The following is an 18,329-nucleotide window of genomic DNA, read 5'->3' on the forward strand; positions in this document are numbered from 1 at the left end:
AAGCATGGTACTCACAAGGAGAAGTTGTCTTTGACGAAGCAGCGGTTTCTGAGCAGGCCAGACCACAGCTGGACGCCCACTATGCCAAATATGAAGAAGACGAAGAAGCACAGCAGCAGTACATTACCCAGCATAGGCAAGGTGTCCAGCAGCAGGGTCACAAGGATACGCATACCTGAGAGAAGAGACAAAGCACAGGTCAAACATCTGTGCAGCACACAGTAGATCCATGTAGCTGCATTGTGTGGATCAGGTCTGTTTGAATGGAGAATCGAAGCTCTTTCAGTTAAAGAGGCACTGCAGAACGTTTTTCATCGCTGCATATATCCTAGTCAAACAAGTACCAGCGCAAGCACTTCTCCATTTACTACCATTCACACTAAATGTTGCATTTACCTGTTTTAACAGACCTGCAGGGACAAGTGCAAAATTTTGTGTTTTATTCATCTGATGAAATGACACACTTTCCAGCAGATGCCGAAGTAGCTTTTTTCAGTTTAATGAAACTGAAACAAAAATGATGAATCACAGAAATAACAGCCTGTTACATGTCATAATCTAGTAAATATAGCCGCTCTGCGCTTTATGTTTTATACTACCAAAACAGAGCTTATTAAAGGACTGTCAAAACACGGTCATTCATTTTAAGAGACGAAGTACAGTGCTGTGGGTCACTCGTAAACAATATGGGGCCCTTGACAAACAGAAATGATTCAGTGTGTCAGTTTCTCAGGATGAAATTTTTCGCCAGTAAAAAGGTTTTCAGGAAATTGAAATGAACAACTGTAGACCGCCATGTATAGCAGAATTTAATTTTGCCCATCCATTTTTTTAATATATAAAGCACTGCTAATAATGACTTATAAATGGCATGTTGCACTGACAGGACCGATAGCTTTTGTTTTCGTTTTTAGGCTTTTTCCACATTTTTGATGTGAAAAACATAAAGAACTGGGATGGAGGTGGGTTGCAAAGAGGCTTGCAGATGTACAGCAATGTTGGGCAAGCTAAAGCAGCCAATAACTCTTGTTAGAGTTTCCATAGAAAGGTATCAGCAGAGCCAGATTGATCTTGTTCTGCCTGAACTGACTCTATGCTCAACGAAATTAACATCATGCAGTTTGACACATAGCTAGCTACTGCCTTTTTATTCCACACATTGTTTATGTTTGCTTTTTTTGACAGAATCTAATCACTACAAGGCCCACAGTACAACTCGAACACAACTTCTTTTCACAGTAGTATCCGATGATTGTTAATAAAACACTAACTAGGCATTATAAACACTAATATATAGTGTATACACACTACAGTAAGCCCTAATTGGTCCAACACCAGAATGCCAATGTGACAGTGACAATGTCTTTCCAAATTTAGCGAGATGCTATTTAGAAGTGGTGCAAACCAACAGCATGTAGTGATCATCAGTGAAATATGTCAAAGTTTCTGCTGCTGAAAAGTACTGTAAGTGCTATAACTGTCCACGATGACACTGGTGTAGCAAAAATCCAAAGTGACATCCCAGTCAGAGCCCCGGACGGCATAAATGCTTAGTAGTTACTAGAAACCTGTTATTCCACTGTGTTGGTGTGCTTAGCAACACCCTTTTAAAATGATGTTTAAAAATATATTTGGAGAAGATACAACGGTCGTGAGTCAAGCGGAAGTAGTTAGCAGTCTGTGAAAGTACCAGCAGGACTCCTACAGTTTGTTCTGAATAAAAGCCACAGTAAAAGGCCTGCTTTATTGCCTTTCATACAGTACATCTCTAAATCTGTCTGCTCTGGACAGTGTTCCCTCAAGTTTCTGACAACACACACACTTCCTACCGCCTACACACTCCCTCTGCTAACTCTGGCACTGTCCCTCAGATTTTGATTTGATTTTCACATTGATTTTCTCACTAGCTGTATACTATCCAACCATCTGTTAATCTATCTTACCTAACCTTGTTCAGTTCTCTCTTGTTTTTGCCAATGTGTAACCTCTATTCTCCACCACACTGCTTCGGTTTCCCCTTTTCCCCCTCTGTGTCTTTAGTTCCACCTCTGCCTGCCCATCTCTCTGTCTCTCTGTCTCTCCTTCTCTGGCTGTGTTTTTGAGTCAGGCGTTAATAATGAGGATCATTTTCCTGATCAGGGGTTTTCTGGGTAATTGGATAGGCCGAATCGAAGCCTGCCATTGCAATGGCAGAGCTCATTTGATGGCACCGAGGAACAGAGGGCAGAAGGGAAGGACACTGAGTCAACGGAAAGGGCACCAAACAGGCAGAGGGTGGGAAAACGAGATATATGAAATCAAAGGGTTATCTGGTCCCATTAAAAGAAACCAAGGCACTGAGCTCATTAGTTTATTTGGCGGATGCTTTCAAAAGGGCAGGTGCGGATTTGATAAAAGAAAAGGTTACAATTTGTTTACTTATAGACACCCTGTAAAAACATGCTAATTTTAAGACTTTTGGTATCATTTTGAATGAAATTGTACCAAAATTGAAAATAGCCAAATAAGACACAAATGCTTAGTAGTATAAGTTATATAATTGATATATAAATGTACATTATAATAATTTGTTTACTTGTAGACATTCCAAACAGGCTAATTTAGACACTTTTGAGAATATTAAGACTTTTAAGTAAAATTTGAGTTAAACTGAAGACAAAACATGAAAAAATTTTTTTTTGAATCTTATTAAGTTTGATCTCAAATTTAATTAAAAACAAGCTATAGATAGATAGATAGATAGATAGATAGATAGATAGATAGATAGATAGATAGATAGACAGACTTCCCATTACAGTTTTGTGTTGGTTTTTGTGTTTAATCACTTTGTGTTTTGTGAAAATCCTTGATTCCACTTTGTGCTTTTTTAAAAATTTCCCTTTTCATTATCAGAATATTCATTTCTAGCCAAACTTTCCATACCTCATTCAAATTGTACATAATCTTCCTTTTTTCCTGTGCATTGTACTTTGGTTTTGTCGTGTATTCCTTTTCACACGTGCCTTGTTGTCTAAACTGACTTGCCACCTGCGTATGACCACAAATATTTTATTTTGGATTTGACTCAGCCTCCTGGTAGCAGCATAGGGTCCTGCTGGCTTTGTATCAGTTTTGGCACATTATTGCCACCTTGTAAATTGGACTGTGGATTATAGTGTTGTCTGATCCAAAACGGCATGGATGCAGCTGCATTGTGTGATCTAAATGTTTATAGAAATAAAATAGCATTATTTTGGTCTACAATGCTAAAAGTATTTAAAACCCCAAATATATGAATGTAAGAAAATTTTATAATTTTTAAAAACTAGTGCCAGTTTTCAGGACATTTCAGGATGATGAACCATCTTGTTCTTTAATAAGTAACGAATTAATAAAATGTCAACATTTCAGCAAACTCGTTTAAAATTTGGGCCAGTGATATTTTCATAGTGAATTTTAGGTACATAAGAATCTCCCTCCTTTAAAAAACTGCAATGTTTTACCATTAAGAACTGACCATGCAGATAAAAAAAATCAAAGCAAAAATAATTCAGTTAGTTGATTTCAAATTTTATCTATACAGCGCCAAACAACAACAACAGTTGCCTCAAGGCGCTTTATATTGTGAGGTAAAAACTCAGCAATAACACAAAGAACTCTCCAAATTTCTCTGCTCGCTTGAAATACTTGTAAAGATCCTGAAACCTTAATGTTTTAATCTGAACCCGACGAGTGAGATGAGAAGGCTGTCAGGAGTCTATCCCAGCTACCAGAGGGTGAGAGGCGGATACACCCTGGACAGGTTGTCAGTTCTATCATGTGATGTTATTTATGGGTCCTTAATAACATACTACGACGATGCAGTTTACAAGACAACACATTACTTGTTTACACTCTGCCTGACTCTGCTCGGATCTGGTTGTTATGTTTGTGCCGTTCCAAAACTTCCAAACTTTCCTCTAGCAGATGAACTAGTCAACATCAACACTTACAGCATGATTGAAGGGTGCTTCTTCCATCTCTGCTTTACTTTTTAAATTTGTCTTTATTAGCTGTGATGAATGTGGATACCAGTATATTGGCAAACAGCTAACATTAAGTTATAATATTGAGAAAGTTAGAATATTTCTCTGCTGAGAAATCAGTTGGGCTCTACTTCAAAATATTAAAGGGTAATCAGAAAAAATCAGCAATTTCCAAGTTAAAATCCAATCAGTTGTGTTAGGAGCAAAAAAAAAAAGGGAATATGAGATGAAATGAAAAACAAATTCATGAATCAAAGTGGGTTTCCCTTGACATCTTCATGTTTTTTTTTAAATATACATATATTAGGAATACTTTAAAGTGTGATTTGGAGGAGATCCACTGTCAGAATACACAGTAAAGTCTTTGCTTGTGTCCATATCCACTAAAATCTCCTCTGGTCTGGAGTGAAAGTGCATGCATTTACCATTCCTGTTTTAAAGTTGGCGAAATTTCATCCATTTCATGTTTAGACGACTGTGCCATCCCGAGTGACACAACAAACTGCATCAGAAACTTTTCATATCTTCAGCTCTGAGTTTGTTTTTTGTTTCAGTTTTTTTTTGTTTAATCGGGTGCACACTGACAGATTTTTTTTTTCTGTGTTGACAGATGGGAGGAAACCCAAGAAGGAGTTTGCGGACTTTCTCAGATCTGGAGAACAAAATGAGCCACAGCCCGTCAGGAGAGGCAGGGCGAGAGATGAAGGGAGGAGATGAGCAAAGGTAAGGCACAAGAGAACGAGTGACAGTGCTGAACATTTGCAGGATAACGTGCGTGTTTCGCAGACACTGGAGAAAAATCCAGGAGCTGTAAAATCCAGCTAAAATTGAAAAGCGACAGCAGAGAAAGCCTGGAAACTTGAATGGTACTTGAAAAGCACAGTTCCGTTTGTGTAATAGCTGCCACCTTACACACTGGACGCGGTAGCAGCATAAATAGCATTTACCATCACGGCGCAAGATGAGAGGCGTAAAGAAATTATCTGCGATGCTCCAGTCATCGTGCAAGTTATTAAATACGGCTCTGCAGGGCTGTTTACAAGAGAAACATCCTGTCATGATTCAAGGGAAGCGATCCAGTGCAGGGAGTTATGTAAAAATGAAGGCATGACTCACTGCCAGTGGCCATTTGTAGCCACTTGCCCTTTGGTGGGAGACACCTTCATCACGACTGCCTGAAAATATACGGATTCATTCAGAGGTGTGAGGGCCCATACGCTCTGAGTCAAAAGGTAAATCTACCCCTGTGTTTCCCTGTGTTTGGTCATTGTAGACACACACACACACACACACGCACACACACACACACACACACACACACACACACACACACACACACACACACACACACACACAGAGTGCACATTAAGCAGCGACTCCTTCATGTGATCGCTCTCAGAGAGTAATGTGCTGAGCTGTGAGGATGCTGCTTAGCTGTGCCTGAGTTAGCAACAGCAGCTGGGATTAGTGTCCAGACACTGTAGTACCGCTGTGATCCAGAGCAGCAGTACTACACATCTGCATCTGAGATTTCTATAACTTACACAGCTCAGACTTACACACCCACAAGACTTGTTATCATCATTATTTTAACAGACCTTCGTGGGATTCTGCGAAGTGGATAAATGTGTGAAAGTCTAATGGTTACAATATTGAAAAATGCTGGAGGATAAATATCAATAATGTTAAAAACAAAAATTTAAATTGTTCATTTTGAAATGCCTTCATTTACATTTAGAGTCATCATGTGGAAATATGTTTGTAAAGCACACACATGTGCACACAAATAAAAACATTATTGCAATTATTTACTTAACTACTTCAAATTACATTGTCCTGCAGATTTGCAAGTAGGTTGTCCAAATGGTGTTGTCCTGTTCCAGCAGAGTTTATGTTTATGTAAATGTAATTTACTGTAATCACAATGGATTAAAAAGTGGAACATTTTTAAATCTTTTTAGAAGTCCATACACTTCCCATCATAGCAGGACAGGTATGAAAAGGTAATGTAGTTACAACTGAACATTTTGCACTGAGACTGATAAGTGATATTAGCTAAACAGGGTCAATAACTTCAATGAGTGGAAACAAAACTAGTCTAGTAGTGAGTTTTAATCAATCAGTTATTGCTAACATGACAAGATACATAGACGTTACTAACCAAGCATTCATCCAGCAGTCAAAAGTGGCTATATTTGTCAGAAGCCCCCATGCAGTACCAGTTATGATAGATTAAATATGTAATATATAGCAGCGCTTTTGTTTATTTGTTATTTTGCTTTTTGCATATTCATATAATTTATTGTATAATTGTACTTGCTTATGCTGCATTCACAGTGAGGCTCATTATTTCCAAGAAACTAAATGTTGTCTTGGAGTTATGAAAGAACTACGTGAACTCGGTTATTTCAATTGGAGAGAAAAAAAACACCAAAAGACAAAAAGACTGTTCATAGAAGAAGGACATACCATCATGATGTCACTGGTTTCTAAACACTGCATTTTGAAATCAATGTTTTGGCACCTAGTTAGAAAACATGTGTTCTCAATTTTCAGTAAAAAAAAATCAACTTAAATGAAGAAAACTTTATCTGCATCTTTCAAAATTACATTTGGGGAGCTAGCCTCAAGTGGTCACGAGGGGAACCGCAGCTTCGGACACTTTGGGTTGTTGGAGTGCAACACATTACAACACATTCATCACATTAACCATCTTAGAATTGCTGTAGTCATCGGTGAACATATTAATGTTATTCAAGTACGGTATGTGAAGGAGTTTTCTTTTCTTTCTTTCTTTCTTTTTTTTTAAAAATATACTCTAAATATGTCCGGAGTATGATCAAAACCAGAAGAGTCTGAGAGCTGGTACGGCTGTAATGGCTGAACATTAAAGAAGTCAGCTTTGAGCGATTGGTATTTGGAACAGGCGTGATGGCAGTTAGGAAGCAATTTAGCCAGAAATAAGACGACATAAAGTATTTGAAGTGGCAACAGTTTGTTTTGCAGAGTGCTATTGAGAGAGGAGTATAAATCAGGGCATTAAACAATATATCGTCTGGATCAGAGCCATTCATGAGAGTAACTTGTTAAACAGTGACAGACGCGAGCATGAATCTCTTAAGAAGAACCTTTGTTTATGTCCGAGGTAAGACAATCAATCCACCAAGCCTCTCCCGACCTCTACAGTGTGCTCATTCCAAGTGATCGACATTTCATATTCAATAACAATCATCTCCTCCTCCGCCTGTGTGCCCTCTCCAACCTCGCCGTGGGCAGCCACTCCATTCCAACACGGCTGGCAGGCGGGTTGCTGCGTGTGATCGGGGGAGCCATCTGTTAGCAGGCAGATTAGGTCTGCTTCCTCTGCTCTGCTGTCCAGGTCCAGCTCCGGCCCGGCCAGCTTTGTAATCTGTGTACTGTGAACTAATGGGCTTTCTGAGTCGAGGGGCAGCGTACACCTGCGTCTCTTCTTATTTGCTCCGAGTGGACGGCAACAAGCTCGCTGTAAGCGACTCCAGACAGAGATGACTGCATGTCCCTAAAATGAAAATAATCCTCTGTGTAAGTGAGTCATGAGACTCAAAGCCAGAGTCCATGTGGAAAAAAATGAAACCCGATGAAGAGAACGGGCTTAGAACTGAACTTTTGTAATCACCGGAATTTTTTTTTGTATTGACCAGTGGATACAAAATTATGAGAAACAGACACTGAAAAAAAATCTAAATTAGTTTACTCACATAGTTTTATGCTTATGATTATTCGACATACTGAGTCAGACTGATCCATTTTCCACAACTGGCCTTCCATACAAACAAACCCACATGGGCATAGCTGTGCAAATGCAGATAAACAAATCCCTAAATTAAAGATACACAATTTATATGAGTGAGTGAGTGCAATATACATATATAAACACACCGATCAGGCTTATCTTTATGACCACTGGCAGGTTAAATGAATAACACTGATTATCTTTTCATCTTGGCTATCAGGTGATAGCGAGTGAGGTATATAAGGAACCAGGCGAGCAAGCAGGAAAGATTAGTATTTGAGCGAGTTTGACATGGGCCAAAATTTGATGGTTTGTAGGGTGTTCCTGGTCAAAGTGGTCAAAGGAAGAAACAGCTGCCAGTCTGCAGCCAATCCTCACTGATGCACAGGGTGAGTGAAGGCAGGTCCGTGTAGCTGAACGTGTCAGTGCATCACAGGTTGTTGTGTACAGGGCTGCATGGTCACATACCAGTCAGGATACTGGATCCTGTCCATAATGGGCACGTGAGCTGGACTGGACAGAACCGGACTACCAAGCAATGGAAGAAAGTAGCCTGCTTGGACAAATCATGTTTCCGAGATGTTACTTTGACATGTACCACCAGCTAAGCATTGTTGACCACATACACCCTTTCATGGAAATAGTATACCCCGATGGCTGTGACCTCTTTCAGCAGGATAATGCTCCCAGCCACAAAGCAGAAATGTCTCAAGAATGGTTTGAGGTATCATTTGGACTACGAATTCCTCAGATCTCAGCCCAATATTTATATGTATTTATTTAAAGATGGTTTAACTTGACTGGATACTATTTTTCTTCTTTGTACTACCCTTTTTTCACCATTTCATCTGCAAGAGACTCCAGCCCAGCTGTGAGGCCAGTTGGATAAGCTTGAAGGAACGATTGGATGTGATAAATGATGCCCTAGACTCCATCATTCACTCAAACAAATGATGACTTAAAAAGGAACATTTTTCCACCTTTTTACACATCTACTTGTTCACTTGCACTTACCTCTGCATCAAATCTCTTTGACAAAACACAGCTGTGGGGTGATGATTGTGCGTGCTTTCGTCTTCTGCTTATCTGGGAATATTCCAGCTGATCAAAGACCTGAACTTCAAGCCTTAAGAAACGGTGGCAGCTTAAAACCTTGAAAATGACTTGGGACCGAAAATTCAAGTAAAACACAATCTCTTCTGTCTTTATGCAAAGAAATATCACTCGCACGCCAACAGCTGCTGGGGGTGTTCTTGGCATAATAAGATTCGACTAAAGAGAGCTTTTTGTTTTTTACAGCAAAAGATTGACAGCGGAGAGCAAGGATTACGCAGTGACATTCTTTACTTTCATCCTCTGGCAAACAACTTCCTCTTCTGAACTCTTTCTAACCTTATCAGCGTGTTATTACTTCAACTCTCCTCTTTAAACAAGGAGCCCTCCGGATCAAACCCGTCCCCTGACTCATCCAGGCTCTCCCTCTTGTATTTACATCGCAATAAAACAGCAGAAGTCAGGGGGTGACTTAGGCCTTTCTATAAAACCCTTCTCCCAACATCTTAGGGAAGAATAGACGCAAGGACGTTCTTGTGAGCTCTTTAATTACAGTACTGTGGCTTGGAAAACAATGTGCCATAGGAGGAGGGTGAGGAGGAGGATGAGGAGGAGGAGGAGGCATGGTTGTGCTGGGAGCTGCGAGGTTGATAATGTTCCTGTGTTGCTGTTGCCTTTAGGGCGTATCTGGGTGGAAGTACAAGACAGTGTGCATGAACCTGGTACAGCTCAAACACCAAGCCTAACAGAGCGTGGAGAACAGGATGAAACACTACGTATTATTGATGCATGGGTAGAAATAACAGCTTGCATGTGCATGCACTGCAGGTCCGCGAGTGTGTGAGAAAGTGAGGAAAATGTGTACGAGCTCTACTTGTGCATATGTGTGGGCTAGTTTGATAAGGCTCTGGGGAAAAGGGCACATGAGGCAGCTCAACAATCAGCAAGTGCCTGAGGGCTATTAATCAGTCTCATTAAGACAGGGATGGGTAAGAGTGCATGTCTTCTGTGTCTTGTGATAATCACCTATTGACTGCTGCCTCCAGCTTATCAATCGCTCAGATGTGGCGTACTCGCAGCAGCCAAAAGTTTCATCGAGACTCACCGAGTCTGGGAGGAATGCAAAAGTTTTATCTTGTTACGTCTGCTCATTTGCAAGCCTGAGGCGTAAAACCACCTTTGCCCTCCAACCTGACGCAATCTATTCGGTTTCTTAAGTTACCCATGAATTATTGCCTCGTTTAAAGACATAATCGGATGAACTAAGCTTTGGCAAAAGTTCAGTAAGATCAACACATTTTCATTCCTAACTTATCTTTATTTAACGCACTGAGTGCATATTTAATGTTAGTTTGCAATGTGCAGGGTAGTCCTCCAGAATACTGTCTCGCTAGATGAGGAAGTATAAAAAACTAAATCACGTCCACGTAAGGAGGGATGGCAGCAACTTTGACTTTTAGTTTTCAGACAGTGTTTTGGGTAGGTTCAATCAAAACGACTTGATTAGGTTTAATAAAAGCTTATGATTAAAATAGGAACAGAGTAAAAGTCAAATACTGCTCCAACACTAAGTTTAAGAACGGTTTCTGTTAAGTACAAACCTCGGACGGTACCTGTAACTTGTCTCATGATGTTTTTTGGCATTTTTTGTTGTGTTAACCTTCAGAATGATTTGGCTTTGTTTTGCTTGTTAAATTAAGAGTACGTGTGTAAAATCTCACCACTAGATGTCAGATTGCAGTCAACTGAATTCTTACTCCTCCTACTTCAAGTGCACAATGCTAGCTACGGTGGCCGCTGTAGGTGTCCACGTCTCGTCACCCTGGAAATGGCTGTAAAACTGACTGACTAATATGGGAGTTTGATATCAGTCAATGATTTGGTGAAGCTCACTTCTGTCCCATGACACCTATACTGAGGCAAGTTGTTGAGGATATCCTGAACTTTTCTGTCAATGCTGCTGTTAGCAGCTATTAGCCGGCAAGTCGATCTAACCCTGTTGGACTCGGGCTCTTTGACTACATCCTCTCATCATATGAGAGTTTATTCGCAAATTGTTTTATTAGTTTATTAGCTGGCATAATGTTAGCTTATAACCAGCTGTTGTTGTTCTCACTTCTCTGGAGAAGTAGTAATTACAACAATACTGGGAATTAATAATTATGTTTATGCGCATTTAAGTGGCTTAATTCCAGGTTAATAAGAATACATTTATCTCTTGGAAGATGCACTAATCAGTGTATATTTATGTGTACAACATTGTGTTTGTCTATTAAATAACCTCAAATTCTATTCACAGTACCTTTACATTTATTATGATATTATCAAAATGTCTGTGTCCATTTGTGACATAAAATAGGGCTAATACATGACTTTGGGTCACCTGGGTTACATCACTGGTCCTAAAAATGCATCTCATGAAGACAAAAAGTATATATGGGGATTCTGATCATAATATCCAGAAATCCAATTGTCCTATGATGCAAACCTTAAATGTCTTGTGTCAGTTCCCACACCTTTTTTGTTCCCATACTTTTTAAAACGCACTTTAAAATGCACGTTTAAATTCATAGTGTCCCGACGGTATCACCACTCGGTATTTCCTCTGACCTCCTCTGCAGCTACAATCACTTTCAAAGGCTATGTAGTACGCCACATGTCTACTACACTGCCATGTATTTGTAATGGAGACCAGGGGTTCCATTACCTGGTTGGTATTGTTAGTGATTAATTGTTGGATTAGGAATTTAAAATAGGGTAATAAAGAAAACACATTCGTTCTTATGGAGTCTTTAATTGGGTTTATTTGACATACGATTAAATTTACAGCTTGTGAAGGTGAAGAGACAGGGGGACTGGCCATCCTACCTGTGTTAGAGAAGAGCCAAAGTTAGAGCTGTTTGCAGTTAATCATTTGTCAATAACCTAAATATATGTGAAATGAGAACTTATAAAGGTACTCACCTGTCCTGGTTGCTTCTTGCAGGATGTGGAGCAAAAGAGTGAAAGCGGCTCAATCACCTGTTTAAGAGCTCTTGGAGCAGACCAGTGTTCCAGGTTAGGAATATGGATAAAGAGGGTTTTAATTTATATAGTAATGGGTGAAGCTTATGTTATTGGTTTGTTTATAGTACGTGTTGGAAATATGTATATCTTTGTTATGTGCTTTAATGTTATTGTATGTTTGTTTGTGTGGAGGGTTATGTTTTCATATTGATTAGTTAACCCCCATACTTGGGCTATTCCAGATGCTCACCTGAAAAGGTAGAGTATAAAAGGAAGCCATTTTGTTTAGTTGTAGTTAGTGTTTGTGCTGTTATCATGGTCCTTCTTTAATAAAGTGCCAATCCATGGATGTCTTTTACTCCAGTCTTGCGTCATATTATTGGACAGAACCTATGACCGCCGGCCAAAACTGACAGTATTTATAAACCCAGTGGAGTTCCTCTTTAATCCCAGCAGCTGCTGTTCGGAATTAAGAACTTCCCGATAACCACGGTGGGAAAATTCATTAAAACTCGCCAGCAACCAAATAAGGAATTACAATTTCAGTTGGCGGGTAAGTCTGCTAGGAACTTTGGTAGATGAGAATCCATCATGCAGGATTCCTTTTCTATTCTGAAAATACTGTGTGTTGCATAATAAAATAAGTGTGAACTAAAGCCTGAGGATAAAAAAGGATTTTTTCCCCCTTCCCTGCATAACAATGGCACCTTTACGCCTATAAACACAAGGCAGGGACAATTACATTTCAGCATTCTAAAGTTAGTATTCTAGCTTTCAGTGCCTCAAGGACTGTAACTAAAACCTATTAATGCAGCTCTCTCCAATTTGAATTTTGTTGCAGCTGAATCGAGGATACAACAGTAGCATTTGCTGATAATATATATTTAAATATTAAAGAATGTGGTTATTAAATAGTTACTAGAAGCACTTTTTGCTTTGAATATCTTGAAGAAAGCCGGGGATGCTCCTCTGTCACCCAAGAAAACACTGTATTCTGGACACAAGAGCACCCAGTAACTCCCTTTGAATACTACACAGAGGTATGTCACTGGCTGTCATGTCTGCCTTGATTTAGCCAATGACAGGCTGGTACAAGGTCCCTGCGGACTGGTACTGGACGTGAGGGTAATAGCCAATCAGATGGCAGACGGTGGGTGGTGATATGGTGGTGACACAGTCTGGGATTTTTGTTTTTTTGTTGGCAGCCAGCGGATGGAGCCTGCGAAATGTATCTGTCACTTCCACTGGCAGGACTGCCATGTTAGCACATCAATCATTGCCAGAGTGCCGGACGTGGACACCGGCCCAGGAACAATGTGCTCGTTAACGGGAGTGTGAAGATGTGTGTGTGTGTCTGCGTTTTAGGATGAGCTTCAGCCTTCTGTTCCAATATGGACTCAAGGTAAGACACAGAAAAAAGTCAAAAAAGACCAGCGAGGGGCTCCGGATAACAACAAGGAAGAATGTGAACTCTTAACAGTTTATACATTTGCTGAGCCAGGTTCAGATGACTTACATTCTTGGCAGCAGTGGACTAATAGCAACAAGAAATTTAAATACAAGGCTGGAGATGGAAAGTTTTTACCATATTAGCAAAAAGTGCTGACCTGTAAGTGCTTGCATATAAGCCATTTATCTACACAATCCATCAGCTGAGGTGTGCAGCCACGTGTCACCTGCAGCTTTAGTTACGTTTACATTTTTGATATACTGAACTATACAACTGACAATTTAAACTAGAGAGTCATCACAGATAGATGGATAGATAAAGAGATCTATTGAGTATGGTGACCCATTTCCCTTGTTCTCCAGTAGCAGAGATATACCATTTCCATTTCAACATAGCAAACTGCAACCCTGTCTACACATTATATACCCATCCATACTAAATAGCAATGACAGTATTGGTGATTTGAAACGTTGCTGGTGCTAAATAAAATACCTTTTCCTACACAACACCTACGTTGCATAGAGCTGATGCTCACTGCATTAGAGTAATTGCTGTTAATGTGCCAAATGGCTTTCTTTCAACCTGTGGAGTGGTCAGCTGCTCTACACCTGAGCCCAGAATGCTGGCTAATCACTTAGAAACATGAGCATTTAATGTTCATGCATAAGCAGCTCTTAAGCCCAATTCACACTGGATTTGAATAACCCCAGGTTGATTGCAACATATTCACACCATGTTAACAGATTTACTAAGGAAACTCTCTACATAATGCTAATTGTGAGGCACAGATGGAACAGCGGAAATACACTGGCCTAGATGCATCTCTGTGCACACAGTGGACGAAAGAGAGACACCAGGGAGTTTATTTCCCGCCAAAACTCCTTCTTGAGGCAAATCATGCCACTCGGTCTGCAGGCACTCGTATTTCAGCGGTTGTTTTCAAGCACTAAATTAACTTGAATTTCGGTGGTCACCAGGACACTAAAATTGCAAATATTGAATCAACAGTCAAGTCGACTAAAAATCACAATAGAAAGGTTATTAGTTTGATAGAAGATAATGTTCTTAAAAGCCTTTTTTCCCTCTTGGTAGATATTTTTCCCCAACTTAACTTGATACATCTCTCTTTTGTCTCTGAGAGCACTGAATCACTGTTAACTTCATTCATGTAGAGTACTGTCCATAAGTCTTAAGTCACCCAGTATTTCTTTGTGTTTCATTAGGCAAGTGGGAAAAAGATTGGAATTTACTGAAATGCCCGAGTTTGTACAACACAAGAGTTTGTAAGTCAATATTTAGTATGACCACCTTTGTAGCTCAACACAGCCTGAACTCTCTGATGCAAGTTTTTGTTCAATTTCTTTAAGTAGACTTCAGGAAGTTCTCTGGGCTTCCTGAAGCTTTTGAACAATGGCTTCTTGACAGCCAACCTTCTACTGAGACCATTTCTGATGACGCCTCACCGAACAGTAGGTGGCTCAACTGAAGTCCCATTTGCATCTCTGAGATCCTGTGTCAGCTCTTTGATGGATTTGTTCCTATTTCTTATGGAAATGACTTTCAGATACCATTCATCTTTTATAGATAGTTTCTCAGGCTTGCCACTTCTTCTTTTGTGACCCAGAAAAAGAAGGGCAATTTCCTCAAATTTCTAAAATACACTATATTCCATGCTGAGATATACTGTACCAAGTTTTCAGCTAATAGCTCTTTGGGAATCACCTTGTTGGTGCAAGACTATTTCATGCCTGTCCAACTGTGTTATCCTTGGCATTTTTCATAGATTCAGCTAAGGAAATGGGAACAAATTGTGTTGCTTCTAGCAACAAAGTGCCTGCAGCCACCATGGGGTGGCTGTAGCTCAGGAGGTAGAGCAGGTCACCTACTGATCGGAAGGTTGGAGGTTCGATCCCAGGCTCCTCCAGTCTGCATGCCAAGTATCCTTGGGCAAGATACTAACCCCAAGTTGCTCTCTGATGCGTCCAGTATGAATGTGTGTGAATGTAGTTAGAAAAAGCACTAAGTATAGATAAAGTGCTTGTGAGAATGGGTGTGACTGGGTGAATGTGGCATGTTGTATAGAGCGCTTTGAGTACTCCGGAAGAGTAGAAAAGCGCTATATAAGAATCAGTCCATTTACCATTTACCAGATGCTATTTAAAACGGGCTCGCTGCTAAGTTGTTTATTATGTATAGACACAAAAATGATTCATCCCTTAAGTAAGGTGCCATTTTATACTTTAGTGATTCTTGGGCAAGTGTTAAGTGACTTAAAAATATAATAAAATAATTGCCTGCCAATAAGTCAAATATACCACTTGTCCCCCCTCCCAAATAAGGTAGTAAAGTCAGAACAAAATATCAGATACCATATTTAGACAAGATATTTGGTGTTGGTGTCTGCTTTGGTGTTAATGAAAGTAGCACCAATCCCCAAAATATGAATGATTTCACAGGTTAAGGCAAATTATATTTTTCCCTCCTCATCTTTTCTGACTGCTTTTTTTTTTTTTTTTTTTACTAATTTTGCATGTGGCTATGGTCACTGTCACTACTGGTAACATGAGGAGATACTGGGAGCCTGCAGAGGTTGCAAAGGTAGTCCAACTCCTCCAGGGTGGTATCTCAATACATGCTATTGGCAGAAGGTTTCCTATGTTTCCCAGCACAGTCTCAATAGCATGAAAAATATTCCAGGAGAGAGACAGTTACTCCAGGAGAGCTGGACAAGTCCTTAACCCATCAGCAGGACTGGTATCTATTCTTTTGTAGAGCACTACAAAAATGTTCTCCAGCAGGTCATTGGTGTAAACAATCAGAAAAAGACTTCAAGAGGGCGGCTCCAGGGCCCTACATTCTCTAGTGGGACCTTTGCTTGCTATTCGGCATCATATATCCTGATTGGCATTCGTGATAGAATATCAGAATTAGCAGGTCCAACACTGGCACCATGTGTTGGACCTGTCACATGTGCTCACCCGGAGCACATGTGACAGACATGAAAGGGTCTGGAGAAGCCATGAACAACATTATGCAGTAACGTTAGTCACAGTGAGCAGTTTGGTGGTAGGTCAGTGATGGTCTGCCATTAGATATCAGAATAAAATCCCTGCACCAACTGTCAGGTCTGATGCTAGGGCAGTGGGTCCTGGCTTCCTCCTGGTTCATGACTGTACTCGTCCTCATGTGGCAAGAGTATGCAGGCAGCTCCTGGAGTACTCCTCCTGTCCATCTGAAGCTACCAGGCTGCACCTCAAACTATCCACAAACTCAGTGATGCCCTGGTCCAGATCTGGGGGGTTCCCCCAGAACATCATCTCGTTAGGAACCTTCCCCGACATTGCCAGGCATTCAAACAAGCAGGTGGTGGCCATACAAACTACCATTTTCAGTTGAAGCAATGAAATTCCAGCAGAACTGACCGGCCTGCTTCATCATATTTGCGCTTTGATTTTCAGGGTGTCTTTGACTTCAGCCTTAATGATAATACCAATCTCCATCAAACAGTTTGGTATCCTTTCACTCCTAACACCTTACCCAGTCATCAGATCATGCTGATATCCAGCATGATCTGATGACTTTTCTAAGTGTTTCTTTAATATTCTTGAGCACTGTATAACAATAATAAATTATATAATTAATTATGTGGACAGAGCTGCTTTTGCATGTATGACTCAAAGCCACATCACCTCTTTTAAAATGTGGCAAATGCGCCAATTAGGCAAGTCAAATTCTTTTATCAACTTGGTGAACTTTCAAATGTCAAACTGCAGCTTTGGCCTTTGTATCACTGTAGACTAATGAAACAGGGGAAAAACAGAAATGGGAAAAAGCCTCATACTCGAAAACCTCTCTATCATCTAGGACATGATTGGCCAACATCGAAAAACTGGAGAACCCACGTGTTCAAATTCAATTCAGTTTACCTCCAAATAGCCCGAGCTACACAACAAACATCCCCACCCAGAGTCATGATGAATGCTGCAAGTTTCTCCACAGGATCTGATTAGACAGCAAAAAAGCTAAAAGGGGGGCAGAAGACAGATAGAAGCCACACCAAAGGCCTCCCCCCCACCACCCTCCCCATCACTACCACCAGTACAAATCTACCCAATGACATTTTCCCCACAGGGCCAGAGTCAGACCAAATCATCCGCACATGAATGCCACTATTAGTTCCATGATTAGGGTGAGGGATGGTTGGATGCCTAATGAGCGAGTCAGTGTGAGTAACTGTGCACTCTCTTAGTGTGTGTGTGTGTTGCATATGAGGGGTAATGAGCAAGGGTGAACCCCCCGCAATGGCTTTGATTGACAAGAGAGTGAGATTATACAAGGGGCTTAAGAGTGTCATCGGCTGGGGGAATGGGTGAGGAAGGGGGTTGATATCCCATTCATGCACCCACATGGGGTAAACACCTGCACGCACACACACTCAAACACATTGCGATGAAATGATTCTGAGAGAAGCCAATGACATAATTAGGATCTGTATCTAAAATGAAAGCATTGCAGTTGCTGATATCAAGTTAAGAAGGAAGGCACCAAGTGGACTGCTGGGGTACTATAGAAATCCTTATGATTTATTTAAACCTTAATGTGTGCACTGGAAATTCAATCTGCACTGATTAAACTGTAATGAAGACCGATGGAATAGAAGGGGAAGGGAACAGGGGGCACTCTTTCTGGGGGAGGGTGTGAGAGTAAGCATGAGATGGGCGAGGATGCAAGACGGGGCGAGTGACTGAGGGATTCGTGGAGGGTAATGAACAAGTGTGACAGTCAGTCTGTGAGTGTCGCTATGAACTACAGTCCTTTAATAAAAGTTGGTGAATTGGAAAATTGCTTATAAATCTGTCAGAGACCAAAACTGACTGGATGGTGAGAATAGCAAAACACAGAGACGCTGAAGGTGTCCAACCGTGGATCAACTTGCCTCTGACCTACATACCGCCATTGTGGAGGAACTGAACCTGCATGACCAACAATTATAGCAAGCAACATTACAGGCAAATAGACCCAATATAAGATATACAATAAAGTA

At 40.5% G+C, this 18,329-nt stretch overlaps 1 protein-coding gene across 14 annotated transcripts in view; it reads right to left on the reverse strand.

The window, feature by feature from the left end:
• Window positions 1-18,329, reverse strand: part of cacna1g (calcium channel, voltage-dependent, T type, alpha 1G subunit) — a 234,357-nt gene that overhangs the window by 142,146 nt on the left and 73,882 nt on the right. For all 14 annotated transcript variants that reach the window (XM_085170412.1, XM_085170420.1, XM_085170419.1 and 11 more), the window contains one exon: window positions 16-175. In XM_085170412.1, coding sequence (XP_085026538.1) covers window positions 16-175 — 160 coding nt within the window. The remainder of the gene's footprint in view (window positions 1-15; window positions 176-18,329) is intronic.

This window comes from Neolamprologus multifasciatus, chromosome 8 (assembly GCF_963576455.1).
Source record: "Neolamprologus multifasciatus chromosome 8, fNeoMul1.2, whole genome shotgun sequence".
In the NCBI taxonomy this organism is placed as follows: Eukaryota; Metazoa; Chordata; class Actinopteri; order Cichliformes; family Cichlidae; genus Neolamprologus; species Neolamprologus multifasciatus.